The following is a 25,853-nucleotide window of genomic DNA, read 5'->3' as shown; positions in this document are numbered from 1 at the left end:
AAATATTATAAAATACAAGCCTTTGGCAAAGTTAATTAGTCTTCATTATTATTTGAGACCACTGGATACACTACCACTCGATAATTTTAAAGTAAATTTATTTTGGTGTTTTCTCCATGTCATTTTCATATTACTGTCCTACTGTCCTGATAACATGCTCTAAACACTCATTTCCTGCATCAAATTGTTTCATTAACATACATCTGTCTACCTTAAAATTAGAGAAATACCTAGATCTTTTTAAATCCTGTTTTCAGTTGTTGATAAACTTAACTTTGACCATCTACCATAAAAATAATCAAAATTAGAATAGTTCTTTTTCTTCTGCTGGACCCAATATATATCCTCTGTTCATTCTATGTCTGTTATTCATTCAATACCTGCTAGGCCCTAACCTCTACAAAAAATCAGCCAAAGGACAGTAACATGATGATATAAAGATAACAGCATTATCTCCCTTAAGTTCCTCAAAAGTCTCCTGCAAGGAAAGAATACATTTGTAATAAAACACAATAAGTGCTATAAAAGAAATACACATGAAGTGCAAGGAAAGAATACATTTGTAACAAAATACAATAAGTGCTATAAAAGAAATACACATGAAGTGCAAGGAAAGAATACATTTGTAATAAAATACAATAAATGCTATAAAAGAAATACACATGAAGAGCTTTGGTAAATGTTGTTGAATTGGAACTTAATAAGCATATAAACTTTAGACCTTTTTCCAAAAAACTTTCCCCTTGAAACGAAACAGATTTATTTTTATGATTTACCAAAGGAGATAGAAGGACATCAGTGCTGACCTGAATTGTACAGTTTTTTAATGAATTATAAGACATTTTTCCCCTTAAAAATGAACACTGAACAATTATAAATGGAAAACAGGAAAACATAGCTAAATAAGATACTGTACCAAAGCCAAGTACTCAAGTTTATTTGACATTTGATATTTTTACAGAATAACAAACCCTACCAACAAATTTTTACAAACAATTTAGCTTAGAGCCTTAAGGTTAACAAAGCACTATGACTTCCATTAGATCTCTTGTTCTTTACAAATATTCTTTGTGGTAAATGGTATTATCTCCAATTTGCAGATGGAATCTTTGTTAATGTTATTTATTTATTTCTGTAGATGTTTACTATGTGCCAACAGGCACAAGAGATAGAAATGCCAGCAACCTAAGAAGTGCAATCCTAGATTGAACAATGGTTGTAGCCTTCAAATCCTATGCTCTACCCTCCACATTATAACCCTCTGTCAAACATAATGAATCATGTTATTAAAGTAGGACAAATTATGTGTCTTAAAAAATAAATTATATATATGTATGTAGTAAAGATAGTCTATGAAGTCATTGTTGATCTTTTCTAGGTAGACACTATAATGTTGGTATTTTATCTCCTTTCTCAATGTTAGAATACGGGTAAATTTCAATTTTGGTATAATAAATAAAATAGTTCATCTTAATGCCTGAATATGGGATTCTTTAAGTAGCTGGAAATCTAAAATGATTTTATAGTGTACATTAAATAACTGCATATTATATTCTGACTATATTAATATTAAAAACTGCTTACAAGGAAATTATTGTCATGTCTATTATTGTTTTTAAATGTACATGAATATCTCTGTGGAAGTCTTTCCCCTAAATGGACTCCCTACAATACTTCTGTAGAAGTCCTTTCCCCTAAATTGAAGCAAACTATAAGCAAAATAAAGATATGTGAAGCCTAGAAGAGGAATTATTATTTTTATTTTTGTTGCTCAAATTCTATCTAACAATACATTTTACTTTATTTGCACTGTTTTATACTGGTTATGCAATCTAAACTAGATACACAAAGGCTATAAAATTATCTGTCTACCCTGACAATATAGGATCACACAAAGATTTATTTGTAGACATAATTATCAAAGTATTATTTCAATAACAATAGCATTTGTTCAATAACAAAAAGGGAAATAAGATGTGATTTTTTAACTCCTTTTTTCATTTGATTCTTTAATCCAAAAAAATACTACCTTAACATTCACTAAAAAACACTGAGCAAACCAGACAGATGAAGTCCCTGTCCTCAAAGTTACTGGAAGTAAATACTTCAGTTGTTTATTCCTCCCCTCACAGCTCCCTACTCTCTTCTTAATGTCCTTTGGAATGAGTTGAATCTAATACAAGAAATCAGTCTCCAGATTGCTGCCTAGGCTTTTAAATTTTATGCTCCAAAACTTGAAAAAAATAAAACCACCTTTGAGTTTAATATCAAGAAAGCAGATATGTGCCTATCTCTCAGGAGAACAAAGCTTTCAGTTTGTTTCAGTAATATTTCAAGGCTTATTTCTAACTCTTCTCCATTCTCCTGAACTTATTTTCATGCTCTCCTTAACCACCAGACCTTTACAAGTTGGTGTAAAGTGATGGCCCTTACAAAGTGTCCTTGGTCACTTAAACTTGTCATCTTTCACATCTTAGCTTTCACAATCCCTCTATGACACTTCCCTTAATGTACTAAAGTGACATTAAGTGCTTTACTCCTTTAGTCCTGTTTTGTACATATCTTGACCAAAGTCATATTAATATAAGTATCTCCACATTGATTTTTATCTATGTTCCTTCAAGGCAGTATGTGTATGTATGTGTTTTTCTTTTTGGGCTTTCAGTCTGACATGTATACATTAAGCAGTCAAATATTAGGCACATTTCAGAAAAACTAAACCGCTCCTTTGGCTTAGATTCAAAGGAAACATACACTGTTGGAAAGATTTAAACAAAGGTGTTCAAGTTTCCTAACTCTCAGAGCCTTTAAAATAACACATTTTGCAAGTCCTGTGAGGATACAAAATTTTTCAGCCTTAAATCTGATCTAAGTATTGTTTGGGAGAGGGGAGCAGAGTGAAGAGTAGCATACTTACTAATATCTTAAGGAATATAGTTTAGGAAATGCTTAACCAAAAATTCTGTGTTGCTAGAAAATGACTTTTTTAAAATGTTTATTTATTGACGGAGAGAGGGGAGGGAGAGCAGGGGAGAGGCAGAGAGAAAGGGAGAGACAGAGAACCCCAAGCATGCTTCCTGCTAATGTGGGGCTCAAACTCACAAACTGTGAGATCATGACCCGAGCTGAAATCAAGAGTCAGATGCCGAACGGAATGAGCCACCCAGGTGCCCCAAAAATGACTACATTTCTACATACATTAGTATGTAGAAAAGCACTGTGGAAATTTTGAAAATTATCAAACTGTATAAGAATGATCAGACTTAAAAAAAAAAGAATGATCAGACTGTAAAATAATGCTATTTTTTTTTTGAAATAATTAGTGTATCTTGGGGCACCTGGGTGGCTCAGTTGGTTAAGCATCCAACTTTGGCTCAGGTCAGGACCTTGCAGTTTGTAAGTTTAAGCCACATGTCAGGCTCTGTGCTGACAGCTGTGCCTGGAGCCTTGAGGAATTTTGGATTTGGGGTCTTCCTCTCTGTCAGCCCCTCCCCCAGTCACGCTCTCTCTCAAAAATAAATAAGCAATAAAAAATTTTTTTAAAGAATTAGTATATCTTAACTACATTAATTCCCCCAAATTTTTTTGGCCTTAAGCTAAAATAACTTAAAATAAATAAATAAAATAACATGATGGAGAATGACAGCAGTAATTGGACACTGAGGAAAAAATGAAAGAGAAATATTCATTTTTAGGCTCAATCATTAGCACTACTATTATTTAATATGCAATCTTAGTCACAGTTACGAGATAATCCTCCTTGGCATCCAGGAACTAGCCTGACACATCTAGACTTCAGGGTTCTTAAGAGATGCCTGACACAGTTAGGCAATGGTTTTCTATTGAACGTAAAAATCTCATAAAACAGCAACTTCAGACAAGGTTACCCTGTGACTGATGAATGGAGGCGGAAGAAAAAGCACAATCAGTTCATAATCTTGTCTACGAGACAAAAGCAAGGTCACAATGCAAACCACAAAAAACAATAGGTTTTATTGTTAATAACTGTATCCAATTGTCTGGTGTGACTGATACTGGCTAGTCAGCTTGCTGAGATAATCCAATCATTTACCTGTACCGAAGGGAGTGAGACAAAAATAAAGTGGGCACATATTTTCTGCAGGAAGACCATATATGCATGTAGTCTAATAAGAAGGCCACTGCTATTTAGTCCTGCTTCACAGACTGGGTACTTTTACTTTTTTTTTTTTTTTAGTTTTTTAAGTTTATTTATTTTGAGAGAGGAAGAGAGAGCGAGCCACGGGAGGGGGGGGGTGGAGAATCCTAAGCAGGCTCCACAGTGTCATAGTGTAAAACCCAACATGGGGCTTGACTCACAAACCTCGAGATCATGAGGAGCTGAAATCAAGAGTCAGGTGCTTTAACCAAGTGAGCCACCCAGGTGCCCCCACATATTTGGTTCTTAATTGATCACTTAATTCGGTGGCTTACCAAAAGGAAAGGATGTTAAGCTGTTTTGGCATGTTATTTAAATTTAGACTTGAGTGTTTTTAAAAAGTACTCAGTAGTTTAAAAACTATTCAAAGAAAAAAGTATTCTGGGTTAAAACACATTTGGGTACTATATCTGAAACTTATTTAAGTCCTCTTTTTACATTGTCAGCAATTAACTGAAAAAGTTCAAATATAATGTAGTTATCAGTTTTAACCAAGGCACACAAATGTTAATGTCAAAGCATGAAATAAGCCACAAGATTCAGATTCTAATGCTAATAAGACGTTCTGCTTTCTAAGTTAATTGACTTAATGCATACAGAGCATGAGCGGTGTGGGAACAGATTTCCTCAACGTAAATACTGTCATGACAATCATTATTTGAGCTCAATAGCAGGAACTATGTCCAGCTTTATCTTTACATCTCTAGCAATCAAGAGTGTTCACCACATACGAAATGGTATTTTAAATAATTTTCTCAGTCATGAAATTGCTTTTACAAAGCAACATATCCCCTTCCCCTAAAAAATCTATAATATTATGTGCCACGAACTCTTTATAGATGAAAAAGTATTCGATTATGCTTGAAACGGACTTACGGGGTCTAAATTTACTTGCGTTCTTTTTTTCTATTATTTCCCTTGGTGGTGGTTTCAGCATTCGGTGTTTGTGTCCTCAAACGCAAGTACCTAAGGTTCCACACATCAGTATTCAGACGAGCATTACAAACCGAGCGGCCACTGTCTCAGATGGCCTCTGAGTGGGCCCGCCCCGCTCGCCCTCTGGGAACCGCCCTTAAAACGCTCACGTGAACTAAGCAACCTCTAGGACGGCCGCAGCGCATGCGCGCAGGAAGAGGTGAAGCGACTCGGCTCGGGGCTGAACTCCGGGGACCTCGGCCCAGGCGGGCTGGACCCGGAATCTGAGGCGGCGCGCAGCTGTCGGGACGTGACCCCGCTCCGCCGCGCGGTGCTCACCGCCGGGGACCCACCCGGGTCCTGGCTGTGTACCCTCTTTACGGCCGAGGACCTGCCGGCGGCGACGCGTGGGCGGGTGGTGGAGGCGGAGCCCGCGCTCCTAAAACCAGCGATTGGCTGATTGCGCTTTCCCGTCGCCTTCCACTCTGCGGAGTTTTGGTGTGGAGTGACCGCCGAGTAGGGGCAGGCACTCGGCGGGGATGCGCCTTGTTTTTCCAGTGAGGTGTTAACCTCGCCTTCGGGAGTTTCAGTTCTCCAACCTGCCGAAGTTTCCGGAAATAGTTTGGCTTGATACTATTTTTTTTTTCCGGTCGGTGGGAGATGTTCAGATTTCTGTTTGCCTCTACATGAGTTTTTTGCTGGCAACGTAAATGACTGATTTTTTTTTTTTTTTTTTTTTAGAAAACTGTTATTTTCTCCCTCGGGGGCTCACTCATATCCTTACTTTCCATGACAGATCTTGATGACAATATATGCAAAAAATACATAAAGATGATCACTAATATAGTTATATTGAGCCTGATCATTTGCATTTCTTTAGCTTTCTGGATTATGTCTATGACTGCCAGCACCTATTATGGTAAGTATGAATGTTCTAAGTTGTTTTTCTATCATCTAATTGTTGGAATTGAAAATTGTCTCATTAATGAAATCCCAAACTCCTGTCCTCTGAGTGGTTATGAACTGTTTGTTGTGTTTACTTAACTCCCACAGTCTGAATTTGCAAACATTAAAGTGTAATCACTGCCTTGAACATTTTAGGAGCTTTAATAAACGCAGCTTGTGATGATACTAGTTAAATCTATTTCAGAATGTTTTTATGTTGTATGTAGTTATTACAGCTATCTTGAGAAATAAGTGAAATGAAAGGTTTGTAAAGCAGTTTGCAGTGATTTTTTAATAAGAATATTTGTAACTATTAATTTCTTGTGTCCTTTAAAAACCCGCAGTAAAAATAAAAGTTGTATAACGTTTATATTTGGAGAGTTGGAGGATTTGTCTGCTGTTTTGGTCACTTCAGAAGAAGAGAGTCCTTTTAAAGTCTGAAACCACATTGCATACTCTGGACTCAAATCTTTACAGTTTCAAAGCCTCCTTAGAGCATACATATGCCTTTACACAGATTCCTTGGTATCCCTATAAAATTGGAATACTGTTCAGCTGAAAGGAAAAGTGAAAAGTAGAGCGAGAAAGCAATTGCCATCTTAGACCTTACCCTTTTGCAGACGTGAATAATTGAATGGGTATTCTTCAGGGTTCAGAAGCTTTCAGAATCTTCATGATTCACAGTAGGGGATGAGGGTTTAGGGAGGAGAAGTATGGGAGAAGATTCTCGTTTGTGCTCGTATTAACGTAATGTTACTTGAACTCAGTAGAATAAACCAGGATTTGTAAACCCAGGTGTTCCTTTGGGGCCGGGCACCTGATCATTGCATCTTAAACACATGGAAATAGTTTTCATTTTCAGACATAGAAATTTTTGATTGAAGATTTGGCCCTCTTTGTCTTCCATTTTCCCATTTTTGATAGAAACATACACCCAAGCAATAGTTTACATTTTTTCATTACTGTAATCACTCAGTCTTTGTGTGAAGGAGTCTGTCAGAAATGGTGAGGACTTTGAACAGGAAAGCAGTGGCCTGTCTGAAGGAAGTGGCTTCTCTCCTCTACAGTCAATTCTGCCATGTGAGCCTGAACTTCCATGTTTTATAACATAAGCCAAAGTTCTGGATTTTTATACTGAAATATCCTAATCTTTAAATTTTAACTTCCAGTTGTTTAAAAACATTATACTAGGGGCACGTGGGTCGTTCAGTTGGTTAGGCGTCGGACTTTGGCTCAGGTCATGATCTCAGAGTTTGTGAGTCCGAGCCCCGCATCAGGCTCTGTGCTAACAGCTCAGAGCCTGGAGCCTGCTTCAAATTCTGTGTCTCCCCTCTTTCTCTGCCCCTCCCCTGCTCATAGTCTGTCTCTCTCTCTCTCTCTCTCTCTCTCTCTTTCTCTTTCTCTCTCTCTCTCTCTCTTTCTCTCTCTCTCCCTCAAAAATAAATAAAAGATTTAAAATAATAGTAAAAATTTAAAAAAATTAAAACATCATCTAGCCAAACAAAATATCTGTGAGCGGGAATCAACCTTTGGAAAAATCAGTTGCTAAGTGTTGAATCGAAGTGTATAGCCTGTGGGAATGTTACTTTAAAAAGGAAAAACCTCTCTGGAAAGTGAATAATTGGATCCTGTTAAGAAAATCGTTTGCTTTATGCAGTTCTTGAGATTTAAAACATGACTCCTTCCCAAAACAATGGTGAACTATTCGTTGAAATATCAAAACTTGGACAGGACTTATTTGGTCATTCCCCACTAGGATTGTCTATCTAGAAATATAGAAGTCTCAACATATTTTACTTTGGTTACTTCATCTCTGTTTTTCTACTTATGATAATATTTTAATCCAGAATGCAGTTATCAGAGTTTACAGCCAGGACTAACCTGTGCAGGCTTCACACAATTTGTGCTCTATCTTTATAATTTTTAGGTAATTTACAGCCTGTTTCTCCTTGGCGTTGGCTGTTTTCTGTTGTCGTTCCTGTTTTGATCGTCTCTAATGGCTTTAAAAAGAAAAGTCTGGACCACAGTGGGGCCTTAGGAGGTATGTTTTTCTTTTGAGTGTTAACTATATAATAAGTGCTTGCTAATATTTAAAATCATGTTTTCTAAATTCCTAATATATGAGACTACAGTCATGTTATATATTTTAAACAATGATAAAGTTATTTATTGATCAGCATTCCTATTCTATCAAAATTGCAGATACTAACATTCTCAGTGTAATGTATAAATTTAACTTCATAATTGATGTCGAGTAGATTAATAGGATAGATTTTCTTTAGTTCCTTGATTCTTCTCTTTAGTTTTATTAACTTATCTGCTAGTGGAAACACTGGAGAACTCCTAGGTGTAAGGTGAGAAGCTGGTGGAAAGAATTGTTCTTGGAAGTCACTATTAGTAGCCTCAAGCAGAGCAGTCCAAAGTAAGTATCCTAGACTTGTTTCAGAACTGAAAAACAAGAGATGGGCCATTTATTTGTTCTTTTAGCACATATTTATAGAGCACTTACTATATGCCACTCTCCTAGAAACAGAGGATGTGACTGTGAACAAGGACAAAGTTTCAAGTTCTTGTGGAACTTTTATTCTTTAGAACAGATAACATATAAAACCTTTTATATAATAAACTTTGTGAGAAAAACTAAGATAATAAAAAGTGTATGTTGAGGGGTCAGGCATAACCTGTTCCTCTAAGGAAGTAGTCATGAACCGAGACCTGAAGAAGCCAGCAGGGAGGAGGCCTGAAAGAAGCATGTTCCAGGCTGACAGAATCACATGTGCAAAGACCCTGACATATGCCCTGGCTTATTTGGGTGTGAACATAAAGTTCATTTGACTGGAAAATAGTAAAAACAGGAAATACAGAGAGAAAGTTGAAGAAATAGTTAAGGGCCAGGTAATTAAGGGGGCTTGTGGGACATAGTAAAGATCTTATTTCAAACTCGGTGGACTCTCACCTGCCTCAAATCAATGGGGTGCCATGATCTGATATGACGTTGAGACTTTCATATCCTGGCAGTAAATCCCAAGACATGAGAATTTCCCTCAAATACTACATGGAGGATAAGATCACTACAGAATGACAATTGTTTAGAACTGACAAGTCTTAAAGCCATCTACCCAGCCTTCAAAATATTGCTCATTAGCCTAACTTAGCACTGTAAACACTCAGCTGCCACTGTATTCGTATAGAACAGATGTTTCTCAAAGTTTTATAAACTTGAGCAGGCCTTCATGGAAGCAAGATAGCATCATGGGCAAAAGAACAAGTGCTAGAATCAGGGAGGATGGGTCTGAGTAATAGTTACAGCAGGTGCCTGGGTGGCTCAGTCATATTAGCATCTGATTTTGGCTCAGGTCATGATCTCATGATTCATGATCAGGTTCCCTGTCCAACTCTGCATTGACAACGTGGAGCCTGCTTGGGATTCTTTATCTGCCCTCCCCCACTCACATATTTTTGCTCTCTTTCAAAAATAAACCTTCTTTTAAAGTTACAAAAATAAGTGAATGTTAGTTTTGGCTTTTGGGGAGTCACTTAACCTCCCTGTGCCTCAGTTTTCTCTTCAGTGAAATGGGATTTTTAATATCCAACCTAAAGAAGGATATACCATGAAGTTAATACAGCTTAAACTTCATGGCACCTTCACTTGCAGTGGTACCTTCCAAGGCCTTGGGAAGAACCTTAGTGGTATACACTCATGGTCCTATGGTTTTGTAAATTTTACAAAGGTAAGAACTATTTTTGTATATCTATTTTTTTTCATTTATAAGCATTGGGCCCTACAAAACCTTGATCTACCTCTGATTTCATTCTTACAGGTTGCAGTAAGAATTAAATCAGGTAATCACAATAAAGTTCCTAGCTCAGTGCATAGACATAGCCAGCATTTATTGGCTGCTTGTTATTATCAGGTAGTTCTTCAGAATCATACTAAGTCTCTTTCTTCATAATTAAGAAACATTGTCCAAGGACTTTTTCCTCCCATGAGGGTAGTTGAGAATTGCAGTTAACAGACATATTGACATTTTTATTTTTTACCATATAATCAGTTTAGGAATGGTTATGTTTAGCAAATGCTTATGTTGTGCATACTGTGTACCAGGCACTGCTGTTAGTGCTTTGGAAGTATTAACTCATGTAAAGTAAATAATTTGAACAGTCTGTGTTTGAATATAGCAACACAGAGTTATGCTTGGTTAAAAACGTCCTTTCTCGGGGCACATGGGTGGCTCAGTTAAGTGTCCGACTTCAGCTCAGGTCATGATCTCACCATTCATGGGTTTGAGCCCTTCATCAGGCTCTGTGCTGACAGCTAGCTCAGAGCCTGGACCCTGCTTCAGATTCTGTGTCTCCCTATCTCTCTGACCTTCCCCTGCTCATACTGTCTCTCTCTGTCTTTCAAAAATAAAGACATAAAAAAAAATTTTTTTTTTTAAAGTCCTTTCTCAAGTAGTTTTGCCTTGGTTGTTATCATTCTTGACATATAAAAAGAAGGGTCAAGTATTGTATATTGCCCTCTTTTTCCTTTTCCAATCTCTCCTTTTGTTTCTTTTCTGATACCATTTCCTTTTCTGCCTTCTAGCCCTTCGGCCTCTACTCCTCTCCTACCCAGCTTGATTTAGAATTAGAAGATACGTATTTGAATTCTAGGACTTCCACTTGCTATCTCAGTGAACTTTGCTGTCGCAGACTATGAGTCTGGAGTTCTCTCTTGTCCAGCAAGAGAGCCGATGCAGAATTGAATACAACAGAGGCTAGTTTCTGAGAAGAGACAAGAGCCCCGAATAGGGGTTTCATCTCCGTATTTATTGAGCTTATAAGATATTACCCACGTGGTGAACATGAAGAAAACAAGATCTTATACATGTGAATGTGGAGAAAACAATCAGACAGTAATCACTGAGTTGCATGTGTAAGAAGAAAGGGTCTGGGGGCCAGTGGAATTTGTGATCAAACTACAATGGTATATTAGCATCAGATGGAACTTACTCGTGATCCCATTGCAATATCTCGCTAACTAACCATGGGTGTTTTCACCCCGTTGTGGCGGCTTTTCACCCTAAGCTTTTTTCCAACCCATTTATGTAAGTAGAACCTATTTCCCCACATTTTACCACATTACCTAACAGTTTGGAGTCTCACTTTCTTCATCTCTTACAAAATAGTTTCTTAGGGCTTATTGGTGACGTTCAAACAAGATAATTTACGTGACAGTACGTCGTTTTAAAGCTATAGAGCATTATATAAACATTTACTGCTAGTGATTTATTGTCTTCTTTCAAGTATATGATAAACTCCCAGAAGACAGGAGTGAATCTTCTGCTTCCATGTCCCATGCTTCTTTGAATAGTGCTACACATGTATCAGGTGTAGAAAATACATGATCGATTCTTTTTAATGTTTATTGATTTATTGGAAGGGAGAAAGAAGGAGAAGGAGGGGGAGAGAGAGAATCCCAAGCAGGCTCTATGTGTCAGCACAGAGTCCAATGTAGGGCTTGAACTCACAAACTGCAAGATCATGACCTGAGCTGAAATCAAGAGGATGCTCAACCGAGCCACCCAGTCACGTTTGTACATTGATTTTAAAACCTCTGTTCTTTTTCCAATCATTTCATTCCATGAGTATTGGCATTTTTTGTTTGGAGCTTTTTTTTTCCCTTAAGAACAAAAAAATTGTAATGGTAGTTCAAATTATAAAGGACTTGGGAATACCATCCTCGAGTATGACTATAAATTAGTCAGTTTTGTCATTTGCCTATCAGTAAAATGAGAAGAAATGACGTTACCCACAGCACTGATTTATTGTGAGAAGCCATCCACGTAAAAAAGTCCGCATAGTACGTGGCAGACACAAGTATTACATAAATGTTAGTTATTGTTATTGTTTTCCTTCCACTACTATTCATAGTCCTAGGAATTTTACTAAGTTGCCCATTACTTTAGCGTGGTTGGGGTTGGGAAGAGTTTCAGAACTTCCTTGGAAAATGGGTGTTAAGAGCCCCCCGTGACGCAGGAGAACATACCTCAGTGGTGATGGAAGAGAGGAGGGGTTGAGGCGGTGCTTAAGGTGGACACCGAAGTGGAGGCCTCTGATCACTCTAGAATAAGGAGTTTCACATGAAGGGACATATGGGAAAGTGATTATAAACTGTAAAGCGCTGTGTAAATTATTTGCTCTAAGGAAGTATTACTAGTAATTGTGTTCCTTTGAACTCAGAACGGATAATCTGTCATCAGATTTTTGACTTGACAAGTTTAAATTTAATTTCATTTACCAAGACAATTTGGCAAAATGGTTTACTATTTTTTTTCCTTCCTTCATTCAGCAAATATATAGTTAGGGTCCCTGTATGCCAGGCACTGTCCTGGACACTTAGAATTTAGTGGTAAACAAAATGGATAGAAATCCACTGTCACTCTTGAAACCAATATTATACTATATGTTAAGTAACTAGAATTTATTCTTTTTAAGGTTCTTTATTTTTGAGAGGGAGAGAAAAAGAGAGAGGAAGAGAGAGAATTCCAAGCAGACTCCTTGCTGTCAGCATGGAGCCTGACATGGGATTCGATCCCGTGAACCACAAGGTCATGATCTGAGCCAAAATCAAGAGTTGGACACTTAACTAAGACACCCAGATACCCCCAACTAACTATAATTTAAATGAAAAGCTAAAAAAAATCCCATTGTCAGATTTTAGGGGAGATGGATGATAAATAAGATCAGGTTGAGGCATTTACTATTCAATTATTTTAATGTTTTATTTATTTTTGAGAGAGAGAGAGAGACAAAATATGAGCAGGGCAGGGGCAAAGATTGAGGGAGACACAGAATCCAAAGCAGGCTCCAGGCTCTGAGCTGTCAGTATAGAGCCTGATGTGGGGCTCAGACTCACAAGCTGTGCAATCATGACCTGAGCTGAAGTCAGATGCTTAACCAACTGAGCCACGAGGCACCCCAGGGTTGAGGCATTTGATCCCGAGAAATATATGCTGTAAATATAATGGAAATGCATACAAATGGAATATAGTCTGAAAGGGCTGTGGTTGTATTCCATATGGTCTTACAGAGGGTGGCCTTACCTCTTTTGGGTCACCATAGTTCAGATCTGGTGATCAGTCTTTCTGAAATAGAAGCCTCATTCCTTCAGGTACCCAGAGTTGATCAGACATAAGAAAACCAGTTTATGTTGCTCATTGTCACAAGGATCTGGTATCACCAATCAGTATGCCACTTTATTAATCTGATAAAGTATGGAACTAGTCAGAGTGCCTGTCTGGCTCAGTCAGTAGAGCATGTGACTCTTGATCTCAGAGTCATGAGTTCAAGTCCCACATTAGGTGTGGGGCCTACTTTAAAAATAATAGTAAAGTATGTCTTTAAAAAATGTATAGAACTAGTTGATTGCAGACTGAAATACAAACATCACTGCTAAGGCATGCCCAGTTCTTGTAGTCAGCCCATTGAGAAGTAAGATTATAACTAGAACATTTCTTTCATAAGTATTAAATCTGAGAAACAATCTACATGATGCCAGCAAGCCAAGTCTAAGGACCCAGAGGGGCATCCCACAGGACCCACCAAGAGAGTCCTTGGGTGTGTGCAGGATAGAAATCAAATGTGAGTCAGCAGGAAGTGAAAGCGAAGTTTATGGAAGACATAGAAAGAGTCCAAATACAGGTAGTGTCTGGAAGATAGAAAGGAAAGGAGAGAGAGTCCCATCTTTGTTTGGCGTCTAGGGTTTTTGAGGATTGTGGTCTGGTGTATGTGTCCTTTTAGGCATCCAGGAATCAGAACAAAGAAGAGGGCCCAGGTGTTACTTCTTGGAGCCAGAAGGCCTTGGCGTCCAGACATCTAGCACTGGTGGTCTGGAATACACATATCATGGCTTCTTCAGGTCATTCTCACCTGGTCCTTTCTTGGAAGTTATCTATTCTAAAGAAATCATTAACTCCTTGTCCCTTACAAGGAGAATATACGCTGTTTGCTTTATAAGGCATGTATAAAGTGGGGGTGTAGGTCTTAGCAAGAATAGAAGCAGGAAGAAGAGCAAAAAGCAGATTTTTATTGAGTCCCTACATTTTTATAGAGTCCCTATTTTTATAGAATGTCCTTATGTCCAGTTTTGCGAATCCACAAGTCAAAGGGTCCCATCCCTTATATCAGATTCAACAAGTCTGTCAACTTCTGGTTCTTTTACCTTCATGTTCTTTATTTTGGTCTAATCAGCCTTCTACAGTCTTTCTGTAGGTAGATTGCCTATGATAGAATTGATTATATTTGAGTTTATTAAATTATAAAAGTCTGGCCCTGCCTTTCCCTTTTCTCCCTGTCAGGGTTTTTATACCCAGGTCACCATTGTTGAAATTTTTAGTGTAACTCTACTCTTGCTATCAGAGACATTTGTAGACAGTGTTGTTTTACTTCCCTATGTGGTGCAGAATTTACCTGTTTAAAACTCAGAAGGCAGCCGAAATTCTTGAATCTTGAAGTGCTTTGAGAGCACCCTTTTGTTACTCATATCAGCTTTTAGTAATGACAATTAGAGATTCCAGAGGTGATTCCGGGAGATGGAATCTAGAACTGGAGACTGCAGTTACTAATTTAAGAGTTCAGACATAGTTGCAAAAAATTCCAAGATATTTTTAGACTACATGGAAGAAATCATTCTTTCAAAGTACATTGCCTTCGATTTATATCTTCATTCTGAACCTGTCATCGACATGAACATTGATCACTTCCTGTGATATTTTAAGGTGGTTGAAGTAAAAAGGATGTAGATATCTTGTAGCATTTCAGTGTAAGTTGTTTTAGGGCCCCCTTACTCTGGGTTTGTTTACAAACAGTAGAACGAGTTAGAATTGTTAAGAGAAGGGACTGGGAGCGTGGGGGTGTACAGAGACATTTTTCACATTTACTATGTATACTTCCATATTTTTGGCTTTCTCCAATAGTTATGTACTACTTGTGTAATACTGTAAAATCAGTTGAAAAACACTTAAAGGTTGAATAGGTTTTTCCACTGCAGCTGCTTTTATTGCCAGTGATATTAGTGAGATTTATTAAAGGCCTTCCACATCTGGGTAATGTAATAAGCATATTATAAATATTGTTTAACTTTTCACAGCAATCCAGTGAGGTAGGAATTGTTGCTATTCTCATTTCACCAACGAGAAATTGAGGCTTACAGTTCGGAAACATTTAGTTCTTCAGAGGTAAATGGAGGAGCCAAAGTTTGAACTGCAGACTGTTTAACTCCAGAGCTAAAGCACTTTGTTAGTACTTTATACAGCATTACCCTACTTCTTGCACTTTTTTATTTTTTTAAGTTTATTTATTTTGAAAGAGAGAGTAAGTGGGGGAGGGGCAGAGAGAGAGAATCCAGAGTTGGCTCCACACCAGCAGCCTGACTTGGGGCTCACCCCTACAAACCATGAACTCATGACCTGAGCCAAAAATAAGAGTCAGACGTTCAACCGACTCAGCCACCTAGGCGCCCCCTACTTCTTACACTTTAAATTAAAATGTACTAAACTTCGGGTGCCAGGGTGACTTACTCCGTTAAGCATCTGACTCTTGATCTCATCTTAGGTCTTAAATTCAGGGTCATGGAGCCTACTTAAAAAAAGTACTAAGCTTGATAAACGTGAGTAAAGTGCCAATATTTGAGTATCTCTGGAGAGATCAATCGATAATCTCACTAGTTGTGGTATCTAAATGTTGAGCTAACCATCAGAGTTACTACAAAAATAAAAACCTGGTCCCCTGTTCTGTTGTTTAAGAAGATATTATTTAATAGTTATTTATTAAATAAATATTAACACCTGCTTAATATCTATTCTATTAATAGTTTTGTTTAATGTGATAACAAAAATCTTTATATAATAAAACTGAATATATTTATCTTAAAAGTTACAGAGAATGAAAATTGTTTTGGGGGGCTTGTTTGTTTAAATTTTAACTAGGCTCCACATTCAGTGTGGGGCTTGAACTCATGACTCTGAAATTAAGAGTCACATGCTCTTAATCTTGACTGAGCCATCCAGGTACCCTGAGAATAGAAATTGTTAACAATAAAGTTAAGCAGGGATCAAAGAATTTGTACTTAGAAATATAAGCAGGCAGTCTGGACAGGGCCACACAAGATAACAGTGCCTTGCTGTGATTATCACATTTTGGGAAACTGGTCCCCAACCCTGCAGGGCCAGAAGGTGGATTTTTTTCCCATACCCCCTCCACACTGGAAGTTTAGACTTAAAGCAGCCAAACTCATGAGAGACTAATTAACAATAAATGTGAGATTTGGGGGAGCCACTGACCCCGCTTAAAGGCAGAGTTAGGACATTCTCTCCCTAAAAGAAGAAGTACAAAATTATTATAAAAGGGGCTCCTGAGTGGCTCAGTTAGTTAAGCATCCCCTCTTGATTTGGCTCAGGTCATGGTCTCAAATTGTGAGACCGAGTCCTAGTGGGCTCTGCACTGACAGCTGGAGCCTCCTTCAAATTCTCTCTTTTGCACCCCCCATAAACATTTTTTTAAAACCCACTAACAAATTTTATTATAAAAAAGCATGTTTATAGGGGCACTTGGCTGGCTCCGTCAGAACATCGTGTGATTCTCGATCTTAGGGTCATGACTGGAGCCCCACATTGGGTGCAGAGATTAATAAATAAAACTTTTTATTATGTGCTTATAAGTTGAAAAGAACACAGAGAGAATGCTCCCTATGTGTAAAGAAGCAGGAAGGCGCCTGGGTGGCTTTGTCAGTAAGCCGCTGACTCTTGGTTTCAGCTCAGGTCATGATCTCGTGGTTCATGAGTTCAAACCCCACATCAGGCTCCACCAGTGTGAGGCCTACTTGGGATCTCTTCCCTGCTCTCTGTCTCTGCCCCTCCCCTGCACGAGCAGGGGAGGGTCAGAGAGAGGGAGACACAGAATCTGAAGCAGGCTCCAGGCTCTGAGCTAGCTGTCAGCACAGAGTCCAATGCCGGGTTCGAACCCACGAACCATGAGATCATGACCTGAGCCAAAGCCAGACGCTTAACTGACTGAGCCACCCAGGCACCCCTCCTGCCTTGAAGTTGATTGACTTGTTTAATCTGCCTGCTTAGATGTGCCTTTGAATCTGTACTGAATCTGAATTGTTATCAGCTCCAATATTTCCTATTGGTTTTTCTCTAGATTTCTATTTCTATTAATATTTCCATATTCCATATTATTTTCTTGACTTTCATCATGTCTTCTTTCCATTCTTTGAGCATGATTAAGACTGTTGTCTTGATGTCTTAGCTTACTTTTTTCCCCTCTGAATGGGCCATACTTTCCTGTATCTTTGTATGCCTTGTGATATTTTTGTTGAAAACTGGACATTTCATCTAATAATGTGGTAACTCTGGAAATAAGAATTTCCTATTCCCAGGGTTTGCTTTTTTGTTTTTGTTTTGTCTTCTTTTTGATTGTTGGAGGTTGTCTCTGTGCCATGGATTACCCTAAGGTGTAAATGTAAGGTCTTCCCAGTCTTTTCTGATCCTGTACCTTTCTCTGAGTATGCACTGTGACGTTCTAATTTTCCCCCTAAGTGCAGTTTCTTTTGAATGTCCTAGTCTTTAATATATGGTTCTCCAGAGGAGGAAAAACAGAAATGAAGGGAAGCTGGTATGAACCCTTTAAATCCTTTGGAAATCGTTTCAGCCAGACAAGAAAGGGCTTGCAACGGTAAGGGGTGGGGAGCAACAGTGGCTGCCATCCTCTGCCTTATCAGAAGCAGCAATCATTGATCAGAGTACAAATCCTCATATTTGCAAGGCAAGTCCAGGGGCTCCTGGCTGGCTCACTCGGTTAAGCATCCGACTTCAGCTCAGTCATGATCTCATGAATTCAAGCCCCATGTCGGGCTCTGTGCTGACAGCTCAGAGCCTGGAATCTGCTTCAGATTCTGTGTCTCCCTCTCTTTCTGCCTCTCCCCCATCCATGCTCTGTCTCTGTCTCTCTCTCTCTCTCTCTCTCAAAAATAAAATAAACATTTAAAAAAAATTTAAGACAAGTCCAGAGGTGCTTCAGTGGCTCATTCGGTTAAGTGTCGGACTTCAGCTCAGGTCATGATTTCACAGTTCAGGGGTTAGATCTCTGCATTGGGCTCTGAGCCTGGAGCCTGCTTCAGATTCTGTCTCCCTCTCTCTGTGTCTCGGCCTGTGCAGTTATTGTCTAAGTGGGAAGACAGATTTCTGATGCTTCCTCCTCCTCCATCTTCCCAGAATCCTCCGGCTCATTCATTTTTGTAAACTTTTCTAACCATTGTGGTAATAGAAACGGGGGTGCTTTGCTATCTCAGCCACCAAGTGTCACTACTAAGAGCATTTTCTTTTTTCTTTTTATTTTATTGTAGAGAGAGAGCACACATGAGTGGAGGAGAGGGGCAGAGGGAGGGAGAGAAAGAATCTTAAGCAGGCTCTGCGCTGAGTGTGGAGCCCAGTGCAGAGCTTGATCCCACAACCCTGGGATCATGACCGGAGCCGAAATCAAGAGTCAGTCACTCAAATGACTAAGCCACCCAGGCACCCATCATAGGAATATTTTCAGATTTTCTAACAAAGGCCTTTAAGAATTATCTGAGTAATTTAAAAATCTAATTCCAGCAGGTGTGCATTTTCTTTATAGAATTATTGAGAGAGAGGCTTTATAACTTCTCACTTTAGCAGCCTACAACAAGTTAAGCCTCCAGCATATTTGACTGATTTAGCAGTTGGTTTCAGTGGCCTCTTTACATTTTGCTGTAATATCAGGAATACATCTTTCCTTCTTTTCCGTTTCATGAAATGTAAGCTTCCCTCTTTTTTGTTCTCTTGATTCAACAGTAGGTACGATAAGCCTTCCTTGAAATTGGTCATTTGTGGAAAAAAGAAGGATGATCCCTTTCTTCTTTGCCCAAATAAAAGAAACAAAGAAAAAGTTGACAAATCTAAAATCACATTCACAGAAAATACTCCATTTTTAAAATCACATAAAATCCATGGTTGTTTTCATAGATCTGCGTAAGAAAACGTAGCTAAGAAACACTGTCTCTGTCTTCTCCCATAGTTTATGAGGCTCAACAAGAGAGCATATAAAAGTTTTTTAAAAAGCTAGCCTTTAGAAAACAAGATCCAGGATATGGGGTGGGGGAAGGGGATGTAAAAATTAGAAGCCTGAAAGACTCCACAATCTTAACCTCTCTGCAGAAATCCACAGTTAACTTAGAAATTTTCAAACTAGCTGTCTATCCAAATGTTATTTATGACATATATAATATGTATTGCCTAATAGTAAATCACTATTTATTGTGTTCTATAATTTGATTATAAAGTAAAATATCTACAATAATCCATTCATATATTCATAGTTTGAAAGGAGGTCAAAATATGTTTTAAAAATCTCTGAATTTAATCAAACCATTTAGTTTTACTATTCGGTAGTATCTGAACTGGTAAAAATGAAAATGTATTAGAAATGTACATTTCAGGTTTAGTGTAAATAAGAACTGAAAAAATTCCATTCTTTTTTTTTTCACAGCACTAATGTATGGACTAAATATAATTCTGTGTATATTTATATGTTTCTTTCAGGACTCGTGGTTGGATTTATCCTAACCATTGCAAATTTCAGCTTTTTTACCTCTTTGCTGATGTTTTTCCTTTCTTCTTCAAAACTCACTAAATGGAAGGGAGAAATAAAGAAGCGTCTAGATTCAGAATACAAAGAAGGTAAAATGAATTATGTTTGACATCACTGAAAATAGTAACTTTTATTTCAGCCTATAATCAGAACATGTTTAGATTGTTGAAACAGATAAATTTTAGATGAGAATTACTTTAAGTAGTAGCCTAATTTAGTTTATCATTACTTCACCATAATAATAAATAACAGAATTTTAGAAGCATTAGAAACTATCATTAATTATTCTAAAATAATATAGAATATAGGCAAAGGTACCATCCAACTTCTAGTTATTTTTAAAATTTTAGTCATTTTTCTTTTCTTAAACTTTAAAATAAATTCCTGTAGCTGCATGGTTTCCTTTCTGAGAAGAAAACATTTTGTGTCCTTTTTATGTACTCCTTTGTTTGTAGGCGGGCAGAGGAACTGGATTCAGGTGTTCTGTAATGGAGCTGTGCCTACAGAGCTGGCCCTGCTGTATATGATAGAAAATGGCCCCGGGGAGATCCCAATAGATTTTTCCAAGCAGTACACTGCTTCCTGGATGTGTTTGTCTCTCTTGGCTGCACTGGCCTGCTGTGCTGGAGACACGTGGGCTTCGGAAGTTGGCACCGTTCTGAGTAAAAGCCCGCCAAGGCTAATAACAACCTGGGAGAAAGTTCCAGTTGGTGAGTCTATATTTAAGTTCTTCAAAAAAATAAAATGAACCAAAAAAACCGTGATTGTGTTTCTTACCTAAGAGCCTTTTAAGAATTTTAGCTATTCCCCTTAATTGGAAAATTACTGTAGGCTATTAAATTGGTGATAATAATATTTGCAGGAAATGTTAGTAAGTCCTAGATAAACAACACCGAAATGCAGAGACCTATCCGTAGGAGAGGAAGAGGAAGGGAATGGTAGAGTATTTCTTGAGAACCTGTTATGTGGTTAGTGCTATACCATAGATTTCAGTTCCCTGCTACCATTATCATCAACTACTGCTACACGTTTGTCTCTGTCATCTCCTGGCCGCCTCCTTCCTTCTCTTCCTTCTCCTCGTCTTTAACTCCTCTACTTACTCCTTCTTTTCCTTTTCTTCCTCTCCTCCCCTTTTTTTCCTCTTCCTCATTATCATCATCATCATCCTTAATACTCTTAATATTCATGTGAATTGGTTCTTTATTTTCATCTTACAAACAAGGAAATCAAGAGAAGTTAAGTAACTTTGCTACAATCATATAGGTTGAAGGGGACAGAAGCAAGATTGATACCAGGCAGTCTGGCCCCACTGATCATTCCCCTGCACTGCTTAGAATGTCAGGAGTTAATGCAGAGAAAAAAACTTCTTTTTAAGCAGGCTTTGGTCTTCGGATTTATATGAAAGAGAACCCTTTCTTTGAATTAGTCTTGGTAAGATAGGTACCAAAATTTTTTGCTTTCCTTGATTTTATGTGTTTGTTGATTGTTAACCAGATTATTTTATCTCTCTTCCTCTTTCAGGGACCAATGGGGGTGTCACAGTGGTGGGCCTTGCCTCCAGTCTACTTGGTGGAACCTCGGTGGGCGTTGCGTACTTCCTTACACAGTTGGTTTTTGTTAATGATTTGGACGTTTCTGCTCCCCAGTGGCCAATTATTGCATTTGGGGGTCTGGCTGGATTACTAGGATCAGTTGTAGACTCATATTTAGGAGCTACAATGCAATTTACTGGTAAGAGCATCACTTTATTACTGCAACGTATTGGTGTGTTAAATGGGGAAAAATACGGGGAGAAAAACATGACAATGGAAACAGTCTCAGAGACAGAGGAAATTGAGAGGCCAGGAATGATAGGACAGAGTCTTTTTCACATTTAAAATCTTTTCATGTGTTAATCAAGGGAGAATTAGCCCTGCAGAACAGTGAGTGTGGGGAGGATATGATAGTGCAGGAAACAGATGCTTTTGCTTATGGGACTCTATCTAATCCCAGGAAAGCAGAACGTTTGGAATCAGGTCATTTTCATTCCCACCCTCCATTTGTTTTACAAGTCTGTCTGAGAGAGAATTATTGTAGTACTCTGTACACATATGACCTACTTTTCTGCTGTGACATAATGCTTTCTGTCCCCACTGAATTTTTAGCCCCACTCAAGATATATGGGAGGGTTGGTTTTCCCCAGAATTTTCTGTGCTTTGCTTTTGAGGCTCTCCTGTCACATCAGTATACTGACAAATTCTGGTAGGTGTATATTTCTTCCACACTCTGACCAACCATGCTTTCTCCTTTGACTCTCACAGTGAAGAAGCTGGGACTCTGGAGAAAGTTTCTCCGTGTACAGTCCCATTTCTCTTCATGTGCCAAGATCATCAACTTGCCCTCTGCTTCGCTTTCCACCAGTCAGAATGTTTGTTCTCTCAGATTCATTAGTCTGATCTAGATACTAAGGAGGAAGCAGTCTGATTTTAGTTCAGGGTAAAGGTCAATAACTACACACACACACACATACATACATACATACACACACTGCCCCCCTCTACGTTTTTTTGTTTGTTGTTTGTTTTTAAGAGCCTAGGTTCTATTCTAAACTGGGCTGTAACCGGGGAAGTTTCTGATCATATTGAGTGGGTTGAAAAAATAATGTGTACTGTGGGACAGATTAACTAATTCAGTAAATTCTTTGTGTGACTCCTTTGTGGTGGCACCATGCTCGGTCCTGGGTTTTCAGTGCAGAGGCCGAAGATGTGATCCCTATAGGTCTTAGAGGCCTAATTTTCTGGTTTTATCACCTCTCTGGTTTTAATGTTCTCCCTTCTACCTGTGAAGGAACGCCAGCAGTGTTGAGAGAATAGTATTGAGGTGTGCTGAAAATCACATTTCAAAAAAATCATTTGTAATTGAGGGTTCCATACCTTGCACCATATAATTATCCACTGAAATCAATTAAAAAATTTTTTAATGTTTATCTTATTTCTGAGGGAGAAAGAGACAGAGCGTGAGCAGGGGACAGGGGATGGGCAGAGAGGGAGACACAGATCTGAAGCAGGCTCCAGGCTCCAAGCTGTCAGCACAGAGCCTGACAAGGGCCTAGAACTCACCAACTGTGGGATCATGACCTGAGCCAAAGTCAGATGCTTAACCAACTGAGCAACTCAGGCGCCCCTTGGCTGAAATCAATTTTAAATGGCTGAGAATCTTTCAAAGATTATATCCTTTGTGGGGGGGAGCTTATTTGTTTTTAAATCAGGTCATTTGGATTTTCCCCCTCACAGTGCTTCTCTTCTACCCCAGGTTTAGATGAAAGCACCGGCATGGTGGTCAACAGCCCGGCGAACGAAGTGAAGCACATAGCAGGGAAGCCGATCCTTGATAACAACGCGGTGAATCTGTTTTCTTCTGTCCTCGTCGCCCTCTTGCTCCCAACTGCTGCTTGCCAGTTTTGGCCCATTGAGTGAACTTTGCTTGATTGACGAAGGCCGAAACTGTGGTAAATTCAGCTAAATTTGCAATTCTAAGTTTCATAGTAAGAAGAATAATTACAATGGCAAAGAGGAAATACCAGCTCTTCCCATATTCCATTGTGATGAAATTCCAAATTTTTCCTTTAACTCCCTTGTAACTGCTAACATCTTTCTAGTGAAAGATAAGTGTACACAGAACTTATTCATATTTTTCTTCTGATGAATAGAGCTTCTTGAGCAGTGAAGCTGTAACATCCACACATATTGCTCTATACTGAACTGAAAATTCTTACATAGTAAATATAGATTTTGTTTTCGTTAAACCAATGTAGGGACTAAAAGTGTAATGGCACTTGTACCAGTTACCCAAATTTTAGTTTTGGGTGGTTTACACTGATGTGTATGTGTGTGGAATCCTGAATAAATGTAGTTCTGGACTTCCATTACTTGCCATGTACAGTTGTGAAGATGTGGAGTTTGGTTCTTACTGTGCTCTGAGGACTACTTCACATTTGTTCTCCCTTTCTCAGGGTTAGTAATGGAAAGAAAGTAAATGGCTTTTTCATATGACCGTTAGAATGCATGAAAAAAGTATTTTTAAGTAAAAGCAAAAGAGATTTATATCTAAAATATGTGCACCTTCTATTTCAATTGATCTTTGAGCAGAAATTATCTTGTATTTAATATTTTTTAATGTATTTTCTAGCTTTCTTTGAAATTTCTAAAGGAATTTGTTTTACTTTGGCATCCTGAACAATTAGAGTCACTGGAAAACTACTATAATTATTTTTTTTTTATTTGCTACCTAGAAGTCACTGGGAGATATTCTGATTTCCTATTCTGTACTTAAGTTATGCTCTTCTGTACAATATAGACTCTACTAAAATGAATTCTACCTTTCAGTTTTGTTCTTCACTATGATTTACTGTATGTTAAAGGAGTTTAATATGGATTGAATTCTGGTATGGATTATTTTGCTAAAAGTATTTTAGTATATGTGCTGCCGAAGTGAGCATGTTGCTGAAAGTATTTAAAAATATTTCTCATGTGATTTCCATACATCCCTCCCCTTCTTTTGCATTGAAGTTAAAACTGAAGAGAGATTCCATGGATTAAACCACTATTATTACTAGAGTGGATAAAGCTTAGAATTCTTTACTGGTGGGGCACCTGGGTGGCTCAGTCAGTTAAGTGACCAACTTTGAGTCATGACCAACTTCAGCTCAGGTCACAATCTCGTTGCGAGTTTGAGCCCAGAGTCAGGCTCTGCACTAACGAGTGCAAAACTTGCTTCAGATTCTCTGTCTCCCTCTCTCTCTGCCCTCCTCATTCATTCTCTCTCTCCCTACCCTCCCTCTCAAAAAATGAATAAACACTAAAAAAAATAATTCTTTACTACAGTGATAATTGAGAACTGAGTTGACTCAGAAAGAAAGAAAAAAAAATGCTGACATCCTTAAACCAAGCAACACAGTGGGGTCTCAGTCATTGGTTTTTACCTTGGGTATAGATTATAATCACCTGAGCATCTTTTAAAAAAAAAAAACTTTTGTCTGGGCTTTGTTACCAAGGACTCTGATTTATCTATTCTGGGGTAGAGCCTTGGTGTTAGAACTTTTCAGAGCTCTTGCTGTATGTTAAAATCACGTAGGATGTTTTTTGTTTTTCTTAAGTAATCTCTATACCCAATGTGGGGCTTGCATGTACATCCCCAAGATCAAGAGTCCCATGCTCTACAGACTGAGGCCACCAGGGATAAGATGTTTTTAAAAACATTTGCCAAGACCCCTCTCTAGACCAAGTAAATCTGAGCATCTGAAGGTGAGGCTCATGCATAGGTTATTTTTGGAAAGCTCTCTAGGAGATTCTAATGTTTAGACAGGTTGAGAACTAAATAAATGTCCTAAAGCACCATATATAAAAGAAGCTTCAGAAGAATGGGACTTTTCATTTTTATGCAGAAAGCTGTTAGTAGCGCTGTGTGCTCTCTTTATGCATTAATAGCTTCTGGTAATTATACTGTGTCTTACAGCCACATCACTTACTAAATCATCCTGTGTCAGTTTTTGGTGCAGCCTGCTTATTGTTTGAAGAGCCTGTATCTATTTCAACATGACTTTTTTCTTTTCCTGGTGATGCATCCTCATGATAGAATCACCACTATAGAATAAAAATACTTATCGCAACCATCTTTGGATTTGGTAGAATCACCATTTCATTAACAGTTTAGGGAAATACTGCCTGACAAGCCTTTACTGTCTGGTTGTGTATTGGAATCAAAATTTTCAGATTTTAGAAATGGAGTACATATATTTTACTTAAACTCCCCCAAAAGAGTCTCAGGTGGCACCTATTCTCAAATACACTAATGTTTCTATGGTGAATGTATGAATAGTACCACTAAGTGTAATACCTTAAGACTGTAAAGAGAACCTCAGATCAGGTCAGTTTTGTCACCAAATTTAGGAAGAAACTTTGTGTTTCTTCAGACTTTCTTTGGTTATGAGAATTATAAAGAATGGTGGTTCTTTCTTTTCTTTAATCTGATAGATTTTATTGTAATATCCTTCATAATTGGATATTTAACTAGTTCAACCTATTCTTCCTCTCTACTGAGTGAACAGTTTATTTTAAAAACACCTTCCAGGGCATTTGGGTGGCTCAGCTGGTTGAGCCGGATTTGGCTCAGGTCATGATCTCCT

At 38.2% G+C, this 25,853-nt stretch overlaps 1 protein-coding gene across 2 annotated transcripts in view; it reads left to right on the top strand.

Moving 5' to 3' along the window:
• The first annotated feature begins 5,297 nt into the window (after positions 1 to 5,297).
• The window catches only part of TMEM19 (transmembrane protein 19), a 42,314-nt gene continuing 21,758 nt past the window's right edge, over positions 5,298 to 25,853 (top strand). Inside the window, exons 1-6 of one of the 2 annotated variants that reach the window (XM_029955119.1) lie at positions 5,298 to 6,011; positions 7,965 to 8,078; positions 19,642 to 19,779; positions 20,146 to 20,400; positions 21,212 to 21,421; positions 22,982 to 23,177. In XM_029955119.1, coding sequence (XP_029810979.1) covers positions 5,882 to 6,011; positions 7,965 to 8,078; positions 19,642 to 19,779; positions 20,146 to 20,400; positions 21,212 to 21,421; positions 22,982 to 23,145 — 1,011 coding nt within the window. In that variant the 5' untranslated portion in view covers positions 5,298 to 5,881 and the 3' untranslated portion in view covers positions 23,146 to 23,177. Of the gene's footprint in view, positions 6,012 to 7,964; positions 8,079 to 19,641; positions 19,780 to 20,145; positions 20,401 to 21,211; positions 21,422 to 22,981; positions 24,291 to 25,853 lie in introns of those variants that run through there. The other variant, XM_029955118.1, reaches the window with a different exon arrangement.

This window comes from Suricata suricatta, chromosome 10, assembly GCF_006229205.1.
Source record: "Suricata suricatta isolate VVHF042 chromosome 10, meerkat_22Aug2017_6uvM2_HiC, whole genome shotgun sequence".
Lineage (NCBI taxonomy): Eukaryota > Metazoa > Chordata > Mammalia > Carnivora > Herpestidae > Suricata > Suricata suricatta.
Note: the sequence above shows the minus strand (reverse complement) of the source record. Positions and strands in the feature narration are given on the sequence as shown.